Source organism: Camellia sinensis, chromosome 3, assembly GCF_055761805.1.
Source record: "Camellia sinensis isolate YWXY chromosome 3, ASM5576180v1, whole genome shotgun sequence".
Classification (NCBI taxonomy): Eukaryota; Viridiplantae; Streptophyta; class Magnoliopsida; order Ericales; family Theaceae; genus Camellia; species Camellia sinensis.
Window position 1 is genome coordinate 147929985 of NC_138963.1, and position 12399 is coordinate 147942383.

General features: G+C 32.8%; 1 protein-coding gene across 1 annotated transcript; it reads right to left on the bottom strand.

Moving 5' to 3' along the window:
• Positions 1-2900: 2900 nt before the first annotated feature.
• LOC114284057 (protein disulfide-isomerase) lies at positions 2901-12151 on the bottom strand. The gene is made up of 11 exons (XM_028226933.2): positions 11606-12151; positions 9275-9305; positions 8749-9036; positions 8473-8661; positions 8180-8305; positions 7411-7548; positions 7205-7324; positions 6845-6962; positions 6185-6297; positions 4870-5081; positions 2901-3284 (listed from the first exon to the last, which is right to left on the bottom strand). Exons 1-10 carry the CDS (start codon positions 11794-11796, stop codon positions 4875-4877), a joined length of 1521 nt encoding a protein of 506 aa, XP_028082734.2. The 5' UTR covers positions 11797-12151; the 3' UTR covers positions 2901-3284; positions 4870-4874.
• Between the last annotated feature and the right edge of the window lie 248 nt (positions 12152-12399).

Genomic DNA, 12399 nt, shown 5'->3' on the forward strand with positions numbered 1-12399 from the left:
TAATAAACCCATATATATATATATATATATATATCTTTCTTTTTGTTTAAAAATTCATAACATTTATATTATAATGTTCATAATATAATCACAATAATTCATAATTTTTCACTTTGAGAGTGCAAGCTATAATTTTGTAAATTCATAACTTTACCCCCTAAAAAAAAAAAAAAATTATAATAATAATGACATGGATAGTAGCATTTTTCTTGATTGAATTGGTATATAGTTTGGTAGATGTCAATTTCTAAAGTGATATCACGTTTGACACAGAAGATATTATTCTCTTATATGTGGATAACAAATATATGAGAAATTTACTATTGTTTTGCTCGTGACAAGCAATAGTGATATGATTGTGCAATGTAAGAGACTAGACTAGTGGGGGCTATACAGGGATTGTATTGTATATATCAATAAATGATGATGGTTGGTATAAATAAATTCTTATAAATATTTTGGTCACAAAAGTACTTGGCATGCATGTGAACGTGCCCCGTTGCTGCCTGCGGAGTACGAGCTGAGACGTTACCCTTACTCTTTAGGCATTGACATTGTCTCTGCTGTGTGTGTGAGAGATAGAGATAAATGACATGGATGCAATAATAATAATTCAATGCATGATGGAAGGGAATTAATGAGTTCAATTTCAATATCTTACCCTATCCAAAAAAATTATCAATACATTACCACGAGAATTAAAGGAAGAAGAAAAATATGAAGCATAATTTTTTTTTAAAAAAATAAAAAATTACAACTTTGGTTTGATGAGCCTTCCATAATTTGAATAATCTATCTATTTAGGCCTCGTTTGGGGACTAGCCGGTTTAGCCAAAAAGTTAAAAAGTTACTAAAGAAGCCAAAAAACGAACAACTCATACAAAAAAGTCAAAGATTCTTTTTTCTCTCTACTTTTTGCACATATTTTCGTAAAAAACCAAAAAATCATCCCAAACATACTAATTTTTTTTAGCTCATATTTTAGCCAAATAATCAAAAAGTTACTAAATTAGTCTGTTCCCAAACGAGACCTTATACTATTATAAAGCGAAGACTTAAGATGGTGTTTATACATTTTATAATCTTATTTTCTAAAACAAAATGATCATTTGTGCATGCATCGTGTGCAATGCGGCTTTTAATAAATTATAAAGAGAAGGCTGAAGTTAGTGTTTATGTCTCATTTTTTGAGTTCCAAAAGGGATTGGATTCTCTCAAGTTAGCCATTTAGCTTGAGAGAGAGTTTGGACTTAGTAGACTCGTATTAAGACCAACTTCAATGATTCAACTCGTTTACTTTTTAGAACTTGTTGAATAGCATATTCATACCAAAAATTAAGAGATTGGACATTGGTAGTTATAAGTTTGAATCAAATTTGTTTACAAAAAATTCAAAAATAGTTATCTATTTTTTATAATACTGATTCAAACATATAACTTGATGTCCGATCTTATTAATTTTTTACATCAATATTCAACTGAACGAGTACTAATTGAACCCAAAATAAGCCTACCATGCCCAAACACACTTTTTGAGATACACCTATATAACAATTACATTGGCATTTATGCCCTAAATTTAAGTTTCTGTTTTTCTTTTTTAATCTCAACTTCTGATTTTTTCAAAGTCATTCAATTATCAGATTTTAAATTCAATCCTACAATTTATAATTTTATTTTTTTGAAACAAGATGATCATACGAACATGTGTGCCACCGCTTCTAAAATTCTAAAAATCATATGTATATTATCCATTATTGAAAAAATTAAATAGTAAGTATAGTTTTGAATGTAAACCATTTAATTTTTAAGACAAGTATATTTGTTAATGTCTCTAAAATGGACAATCATGAATTCCCCTAGACATATCATGTGATTATAAATTTCCAAACAAAGGAAAAGTCATGCACTCATCTTCACATCCCTAAATGCTATCAAGGGAAGGGGATGTAATCATGTATCCTTTTCTCAACTAGAAAACAACTCTGTGTTTGATTGGGAGATTTGAGAAAAAATTTGAAAAGAAAAATGAAAATAATACCTAATTTTACACACCTTTTCTCTCTCCCTTTTCAAATCACTCTCAAAATCTTCTAACCAAACACAACGTTATTGTTTCCCAGATTGAAGAACGAGACAAGGAATAAATTAAAGTTTTTATTTTTATTTTGTTTCATAAATTCTAGATCTAAACACATTCTTATAGGACATAATTCACTCTAGTCAGGGAAAAATCATAACCATCTTTTGTGTAGTCTAGTTTTTTTATTGAAAAAGACAAAGAAACTTTCCTAAAATGAAATGCAACGTACCATCTTCTCAGGTTTTCAAGAAGTGTGTAAATATTATTATTAGAATGCAACATAGCATTTTTGTAAAAGTAAAATTCTCAATTGATGAGATTTATTATGAATATTAATATATAAGAAATCAATACAAAGTTGACAATATAAATAATTTGATTTTGTATTACAAAATATATATATATATATATATATAGATTAGTTTGATTTTTCAAAAACTATTTTTAGATAAATTTTCATTTATTTTTAATGATTTTTTTAATATTTTAATCAATTTCTTTGTGCCTTAAAAAATAAAACAAATAGACTAAAATATTTATAAAAATAAATTACTAAAAATAAATTAAAAAAGCGAACAAAAATCTAACTCTATACCGCTAAAATTTCACGCATTGCAGTGTTGCACCTTCAATTTGTCAAAAATAAAATAAGAACAAGAATTAAGGAAAAAAAATACTTCTAGTTCACTGTTTTTTCTTCACAAATTAAATATTCAAACACAGCCTAAGACTCTAACCAGAATGGGAGGGAGAAATGGAGGGATTAAAAAAAAACCATTACCAAGATCTTCAAGTGTCAGAACTCAAAAGCAGCTTGTAAGCAAAAATAAATACTTCCATACGACAAAATTTAAGTGCTTAAAACATACTCTACCTCAAAACATGCTTTTCTTAATCTATAGTAGCACAAGCGCGCGCAAAGCAAAACAAAACAAAACAAAACAAAAAACTGTTTCATTCTGAACTATGCAATCCCCAAAACTAAAATTTACTGCAACTACACAAGCGAAAAGAACTCCCATTTTATACGGGTCGAGGATTTTTTTGATTAAAAGCGGATAAGAAAGGGATATGAGGATATCACATGGAGGGAGATCATGCAGTGCTTCCTCGCTAACATAGTTTAAAGTACAGTTGCCGCCTAACATGTATCCAACTATGCTCATCTCTGCATGTTCCATTACAGATGGGAAAGCTCTTCCTGCAAAATGAGGATATATCAATAAATTTCTAAGTTTGTCAATTGTCAATGTCCATCGGCTAGAACATCTTAAACTGGTCCACAAAAAGGTTCACCATATAACAAGAGAACCTTTCATCTTAAAGAATACGTAATGCATCAACTGGAATTAAAGAAAACAATAATGACAAAAGTTTTTTTAGTTTGTAACACAATGCAAATTTGTACATAATAGAGGCTCTCACAAAATTTTAGCTTTAATGTGTGTGAATTTGAAGAGCTCACTTCAGGTTTATGTCAGAAGTATTATTTTAAAGGTACCAACGAACAAATGTGCAATCGTGCAAAAAAAAGGACAAAAAAAAAAGGAAATATAATTATATTTCAGTTTGGGTAAGGAAGTATTTGAAAAAAAGGAAGTATTTTTTTCGGTTTGGGTAAGGATTTAGAAAGGAAAAAAAAAAAAAAGGAAAGGTGCGTGAAATATAATTATATTTCATTCACATTTCACTTACCTTTTTTTTTTTCCCTTTCCAAATCCCTAACCCAAATCGATGATCCAAACCAAGCCTAAAGATTATTATAAAATATCTCTCTTTCTACAAAAAACAAGAGTTGCCTGTCCTCTGACTGATACTAAAGGTGGGTAGAAAAACTATAGAATATAACAGGTGAGGATTTGTAGTAGGATTTTTGTAGCTAGAAAAGGATCTTAAGCATGATTTCAAATAAATACTTTTACATAGTTATTTCAAATCCATCATGATAAAATAATTTAATTTAATTTTGAAATTTATAAGTAAACTATTAAATCTAAATTTGAGTAATTCTCCATAAATGATTAATGTCAAACCCATGCATTTCAAATTCACATCCATCCAAAGGAACCCTACGCATGCATGTCAATTAGCAACTGCGAAAATGACGATTGCCCCCTGCAGACAAAATAACACAAAAGAACCAAACCGAACAAATCTTGTCTCCCACAGGGTCAGCTAAATGAATCCTTTTTTGCCTTTATCGGCAAACTAGGAAAATAAAAATGCGACGCTATATTTTCTCACTAAAAACTTTTCAAGAACCACTTTCCAAACAAAAATCGTGTTCATGTTCACAAATTTTGTCCCGTTTCCTATTACTCTATTTTCCCCAGAATTTAATCAACAGAAATATACAAAAATATATATCGTCAGCATAAAGACAAACAATAAACCTCAAGCAGCAACCTTGTTCCTTTTATAAAATCAATTATTCCACAAGCTCAGACCATGGATACTCTATTATGCAAAACTCCATAACAACAGAAGACAGAACCCAAAAGAATATAATTAATTGCCAAAGTAGTGTTCACAAGATATACTACTGATGGTGCAGACACCAGTATTGTTAAATAATTAACCTTCATAATGTTATCAGAATGTATCATTTGCACAACTAACAAATTTTTGGGTGTGTAGTTATTTAATTAAGCTGGCAAAGATTTCCATTTCCACCAAAAAAATGGGGCAAATAAAAATATTTTATAATTAAATCAGATCAGACTACGATCTGAAACCATTGCCTTAAATGATGAGACAATTGTAAATTTGTAATGAAGAAACATTACCTTCATTACAACTCAGATTTTCGAAGATCTTGCTGATCTTGCTGATCTTGCTGGGTAGTTTTATCCTTATTCTTCTTAATAAAGTCAATTATATCTTCTTTGGTACGATCCCCATCATACTGCAACAGATTTCCACTTGCTGACCTAAAGTACAACGTTGGATAACCTTTCACGTCGAACATATCAACTGGGATATCATTTGCAGTGGCATCCTACAAAGTACAAAATAGTGGAAGCGATTCAGGAACATAATTGCATAAATCTCCTAAAGGGGGTGACGCTGCCGCTCTAGAACTGCGATTCCATGGTTCAAAACAATAAGAATCTCGTTAGAACCACATTCGCGTTGGGATAGAATCACAGTTTCAACTGGAACGAGACCACTCAAAACATATGAATCCCAAATAGATAAAATAAAAGCTACGAAGTCTCATTATAAATAAGATACATCAATGCTCCCCTGCTCTTCTTTGTGAGCTAAATTTAGGAATAAAATTAGTAACAATCAAATAAAGGATCAACATTTACACAGATGAAGCCAGCAAGTCAAAATCAAACCAATGCAGAAAAATTGTAACAGCAGATACATGGGAGAAACACATATCAAGCAGACAGAAGACTAACAGATGAGAATTCAAAAAACAATCACCATAGATAAGACAACAAATTGAACTAGTGTTAACATGCAAAATTAATTTTAATATTGCAAATGCAAAAGAATTTTATTGTTCAAATTTAGAAGCCTTTGATGAACAGTACAGCGTCAAATCGAAGTTACTTCATGCCTAATATTGGAACATACGAGCAGGGCCGGAACCAAAATTTAAAAAAATATATAAATAAAATAGGAATCCACATAAGAAACCAATTCTCTACACCAAAATTTAAGGAAATATTTTTTTTAATGTGATTTCACAACAATCAAATGGACTACATTATCCAAATAAATTTTTGGAGGGTCATAAATCACAACAATCAAATAGACTATATTCTCCAAATAAATTTTTGGAGGGTCATTATATGAGACATTTTGAAAAACAACTCCAATAAAAAGTGAGATTTTTAAAATTTTTGGGGGTGCCAAATTAAGTTTGGGAGGGGGCATTATATGGGATACAAAAATTTCTAAAAAAATACAAACATATAAAAGTGGGATTTATCAAAATGTAGGAGGGGCCAAGGCCTCCCTTAAGACCCCCTCCCTCCACCCCTGCATATGAGCACACTATTTGCAGAAATTAAACAACTACACTGACAAAGCAATATATTCCTTCGAGAAGTTAATTGTTTAGCTAGTTTGGGTTATAAATCTTACAATCTTTGCAATGATAACATCACCATCACTTTGGAATGAACCAGCAACTTCATCCAATATTGGAGCCAACTTTTTGCAGTGACCACACCAGGGTGCATAAAATTCCAACAGAACTGCAGAACAAACATGACCAGATATATCAATTATAAATAAAATATCATGTGAATGTCTATCACTTTTTTCTTGGTTTTCTGAACTCCAAACCAATCATCATCCACATCCAAATTGATTATGCAAAATCAATTGGTATATACATCATAGACAATAACACCGTTTCTTTATGGCATTGTTCCTTTTCTTTCTTTCTTTCTCTCTTCTTTTTTTTTTTGTGTGTGTGTGTGTGTGTGTGTGATCGGCAACAAAAGAATTGCATTGTTCCTCAAGCCATGTTTTTAGGGGAGGGAAAAAAATGACAACTTTAGAGATTATCCATACCCAAGGCATAGAATAAGAAAGTTCTGTTATTTTTTTCTGTTTTTTTTTTTTTCACTTGAACGTATCGCATGGGAAGAGCCCTGAACTAAACTTAGAAAGCTCAAGCTAAAAGACTTGCAATTCTAATTGACATAAGGACCACACAAAAAAATTAATAAATAAATAAATAAGACACTAATCCCAAGTTACAAATAAAATGCTGAACAAATTACTGTTAATACGCACCATTTTTCCCGGAATTGAAAACCATGTCGTGGAGGCTGTCGGCAACCACCACCTTAACAGATTCATCGTTAACTTCAGGTATGGGTTCAGACTTTCTGTATGGAAGCACATTGCCCTCCTGTAATTATTTACTATAGTTAGTTCCTGATGGAAGGACATATTAAAAGTTTAAAACTAAACAATCTTTATCATTTTTTGATGGGATCCTTCATTAACAGAACCAAAAAAAAAAAAATTAAATATGAAATAGATTACTCAAGAAGAGAAAGTTATCAAAGAAAAGCGATTTGTCCAATACAAATTTCTAAAAGATCATTGCTATTGAACAAATCATCGATTTCTCAAAGCAGCAATCACCACCTTGTATTCCTTCACCCATGATGAAATTTGTTCAGGCTCCACATTCGGTTTAAGATATTTCAACCCATCATTGGTTTGTATGACGATGAGAGGCACCTGATCGTCTTTGAGCCCAAAATACTGTTCATTGAAACCGACGGTTATAATCAACAAGTCAATGAGATATATCAAATAACTATGCAATCTACAGACCAAAAGATACTAACCTGGAATGCACCTTGACTAGCCTCAACATCACCCAGCAGAAAACTTATGCCCTGTCCTTTGTATTGCTCAGCAACATCACGATATTTTGATTTAAAAGCATCAACAAGCCCACTGCTAAAATTCAGAAACAACATAGCCTAGCCATTCCAAAAAATTTCATTAGAAAAAAATAATATATATTTAACAACGAAAAATAAACAAAAATAAAAGCGATATACTTCTTTAAAGCAGGTCTACAAGAAGGAACATGTCAAAGAACAGAGCATAATCCTCAAAATGCTATTATGCTAAGCAATATGAGGTCATATCGAGATGGGTACAATGGTATGCCAGAAATGGTAGTCTCCAATAAAATAACCAACCATATGATCCACAAAACCAGGAAACTTCCAAATAATGACTGTTCTACCAAAACCTGAATTTGAAGGCAAGCAACAAAGTAAAAACAACTGATACAGGCATTTTGCTTTGAACGATATGAAAAGACAGATGCAGGAAAAGGAAACTATTTATGAGCCAAGTTTACAACCAGAGAAAGGCTATTAAAATTCAAAATAACAAAATTCAACATGTTCAAAATTCAAATTTTCAGTGAGATGGAAAAGTAAAAGTCAAGGCAACATGTTCAAAATTTGGAAGAGAAAGAACATGATAAATAATATTCAGTTTTACAACAACCAACCAACATCAGTGAAGTGGTGGAAATGTCAAGTATTTCTAAATATAATTCTGTTAGGCAGACTGAAAAAGTATGATTCAGTTGTTCACCTTGGCATTGGGACTGTTGAAGAATTTAATAACAAAGGGATGATTGCTAGGGTCTTTGTTAAAGAGAGTCACAACAGGAGTGCTAGCTTCTTCAACAAACTCCTCTAAAGCATCCGTATCAAAATCCTGCAAGCATACAACATGATTTAGATACATTGTATCCTCCTGTAAGGAATAGAGTAGTTGTGTGTGTGTGTGTGTGTGTGTGTGTGTGTGTGTAGAGAGATTATGATAAAATCAATAAAAATTATACAATGCATCATAACGTTAAAAATGTACCAATAGTCTGATACCTTGAAATCAACAAGAAGTTCATCAAATGGCTTGAACAACCTAACTACTGGCCCAGTAACTGATGATTCTCCACGTGGCAGGAGCTTTGCATCCAAAGTGTGACCAAACTCATATTCAGACCGCAATTTTTCAGCTACAGCTGTGAAATTCTCATACTTCTCTCCAGAAAATTCTGGGAACACCCCAACCTGTAAGAATGTAAAATGCCTTTAATCTCCAAAATCATGATAGGGGTATATATGGGAATAGAAAACAAGAAAGTATAAGGCACTTACAACGACAATCTTACTGCCATCAATAAGAGCACTAGCATCCTCCACAGATTTTATTTCACCAGATGCAGGACCACTTTGCTTCTTCAAATAAGCAACAATACCTTCAGCATCCCGAGGACCTTTGTAATCTTGAATATTCTTCCCTCCATTTCTCAAGATCTTAAGTGTGGGGAAACCCTTAATCTCAAATTCACCTGCAAGCCCTTTGTTCTTTTCTTCATTAGCATCAACTTTTGCTAGAATGATGGGAGGGTCATGACTGCTCAATGCAGATGCAGCTTTCTCATACTGCAAATCAATATAGATATACCGTATCAGCATATATAGGGGTGTTTATCTTATTTGGGTCACATCACCTCTCTACTACATCACTTCAAACACAACCCATATTTCACGTTTTTTCGTAAAAAGTCAAAATTTTTACTTATTTAGATCATCCCTAATACCCCTATATTATCCTCTAAAATACAATCCAAAGCTTGATGAAATTTCTAGCTAAATCTCTGAAATTGGATAGTTTCATTACCTCCGGAGCAAGCTTTTTGCAATGGCCACACCTGTTACAGAACACAAAATAAGCATAAAAACAAGATAAACTGTAAATTTGTTGAAAAGTACTTTCCATAATATTCAACATGAAAATGTAATTGTAATCACATCCATGAAAACATAGACATTTTAATAGCAATCAGAGAAGTAAACGTAGACGGCATGTTATGTTATTCAAGTATCTTGATATAAAGTTCAAGGAACAGCTGCACATAATAAGCTGTTTATTAAGGTACAAAGGGCTTAAGTGCATTCCTAGGTATCATTTATCTTCAACGGGGAGGAAGAAACACACGCAAACAGAGTTAACTCAGTAAGCCTACAAGCAGGTGGTTAGCAAGGAAACTCATACAATGCAAACTTGTGTATTGACACTGAACTACTTAGGACTTGACCAAAAGACAAACTCAATTTGCATCTAGAAAAGAAATCATTCATAATTCACAACAAATGTTTTCAAAGTACAAGCACATGCATGCACATCACCATGCAACACTCTACAACTCCAAGACCCACTGATTCCAATTCCTGGCCAAATATGTAAAAGGCATAAAAGTAATCATCCAAATGAATTTATTAAGTCCTACACTAATTCAGGGCAAGAGGGTAGCTGATTTGACTCTTCAAATTAGATCATCTAATTTAATCTATCTATAAAAGGAGAACCCAAGTTGGTGTGAACTCTATATTTGATGTTGTGTAAACTTTTTGAAATGATGAAATTATCCTAACATGATAACCATTTTACCCATTTAATTTAGTTACAGTTGATTGATTTTTAAGGGTAAAGAATAAAAATGAAAGTTCAAATGTATTATTTGTAAAAGCTCATGCTTCAAATGTTTCTATGCTCAAGTTTGTTAACACAAGCTTGAGTTACAGAATACAAAACTGACCTCTCACCATAGCCAGCAATGTTGCAGAACACAAAAACAAGGTGTACGGGGAGAGAAAGAAAAGAGGAAACAGGGGCTGTTGGGTCGGCTACTGCACAACAGCTGTGTTGTGCGTAGGGAAAAGAAACTAGGGAGGAAACGCTAGTGGCCTTTTCTTCTCCGACATCTACTGTCTCATACACTTGTTCTCAGTAACGAAGGGAGACTAACCTAAAAAAAATTGACAGCACATACCAATTAAATAACAGAGCATAAGACCTCTTTTCAATCAAGAATGACCAATGCCAAGTGACACGAACCTGAAAATCAAGCAAAAGTTGCTCCAGGATTTAGGATTTAGTATGTTGACAAACAAATGCTAGATGTGCAAGTTAGATGTATGAAAGTGTCCAAGTGTTCAAGAATAAAGATCATCAGAGACAATACAAAGTGTGATCTGATCCGGTCTGATCTAATCTCAGGAATAACTGCATGAGAATAATGCATTAGTTTAGAACATGTGTGATTTTTATGTCACAAAATCAGCCAAGGATGACCTACACTTAGTCACGTAGACCTTGTAGTTGAAAACAATTTGAAACAAGGGTGGGTGTGTGCGCTCAAGCAGAGAAGCTAAAAGAGGCATGCTCAAGTAGGTGATGCTAGTTAGCGGATTTGGCAAGGTGGCCTGCAATTTTATTCCCAACTACTTTCCATGTATGTCATTGTAATTTGTGCCTATTAACTTCCCTTCTTTATTGTGATACTGATGTGGATGACATATGATTGATATTTGAAATTGGAAAATGCTATATAACCACACATTTTTTTACTAAGATTGTTTACAAAGGAATGTGTCATTCAGTGATAAAACATTTTTGGAAGGTGAAATGGGACCTAGTTGACTAATAGGTGCCACATCAGTTTGTCAACCCTCATTCATTTTCTCCCTAAATCTCTCCACTTTTGAAGAGAATCAAAAAGTGATTTTCAAGATGTGGTTTCTCTCCCTTTTCCATTTCACTTCTTTAACTTGTTTGGGTAGGAGATAATTGATTTTATCTCCCAATCACCGACTGTAAATTACAAATATTTTGTAGTCTCAAATTGATAATATCATATGCCCAATCAACCCAACACGGACTGTTTCACATTTATGTTCCATATTTAGATCGAATCCTTAATTAATTACCCCTTCATATAGAAAGAAGGAATACAAAGTATAAGCCTCATGTTCGAATTCAGATTTCAATATGAAAGTCTCTGCCAATCAACACAACAGGTATATTGTATGAATTCACTTGATATACCAAACAACTAAATTAAACTACCAAAAGAAAAAAAAAAAAAAAAAAAAAAAAAAAAAAAAGCATAACGAAAAACAAAGAATTAAAAAGGAAGAGAATTGAATAATAATAATAATGAAAAATTACCATGGAGCGTAGAACTCGACGACGACGAAGTCGTGTTTGCCAACAGTATCATTGAAGTTAGAGTTATCAAGAGTGAGAACGAACTCCTTCGATTGTGCTTCGTCGCTTTCAGAGGCAAATGACGAAGCGATTTGAGAGAAAACGAACAAGAACAAGCAGATCCAAACCCTAGACGCCATTGATGCAAGCATTCACACTCTGAAATGCAACAGAGTATTATGAGAGAGAGAGAGAGAGAGAGAGTAGGAGTCTATCAAAAGAGGGAGAAGTAGACAAACGTGGAATGGGATGGAAGTGAAGAAAGTGTTTGCATCGTATGCGATGGGCCAAAATCGTATACGTACTTCGCGAGTATGTTTAGATATATGATACTCGCAGTATTTATGGGTGATTATCCACGTGGAAGTATATGATTTGTGGAGTTTAGTCACGGGGAAGTTTATCGATGCGAGTGTATCTGTTTTCGAGTATGGGGAAGTATAGAGTATTGTCCAATTGAGAAACGTACGAAGTAAGGAGAATAAACTAGAAAGAGCATTTTTCGGTGTGATTTTATTTTGTGTGATGAGTTTTGGTAATAAATGTTTGAGGTCACAATTGAGATCACTTGAGTGTTTTGAAAAAAGGATTAAAAGTTATTTTTAAAAATAAAATTTATGAGAGAGAAAAGTTAGGTTAAGTTTGAGAAGATTAAATAAGTGTATTTTTTGACTTTTTATGAAATATGGGTTGGATTTGGGTTGGGTTTGAAGTGATGTGTTAAAGAGGTGATGTGACTTAAATGAGATGATGTG

Excerpts from the sequence above, each read along its gene's own strand:
- LOC114284057 (XM_028226933.2), bottom strand. The coding sequence starts at position 11,796 with ATGCTTGCATCAATGGCGTCTAGGGTTTGGATCTGCTTGTTCTTGTTC. Across the intron at positions 8,662-8,748 it reads ATGGCAGTAAGATTGTCGTT|GTTGGGGTGTTCCCAGAATT; the intron begins GTAAGTGCCTTA and ends ACATTCTTACAG. Across the intron at positions 7,549-8,179 it reads TCAACAGTCCCAATGCCAAG|GCTATGTTGTTTCTGAATTT; the intron begins GTGAACAACTGA and ends TGGAATGGCTAG.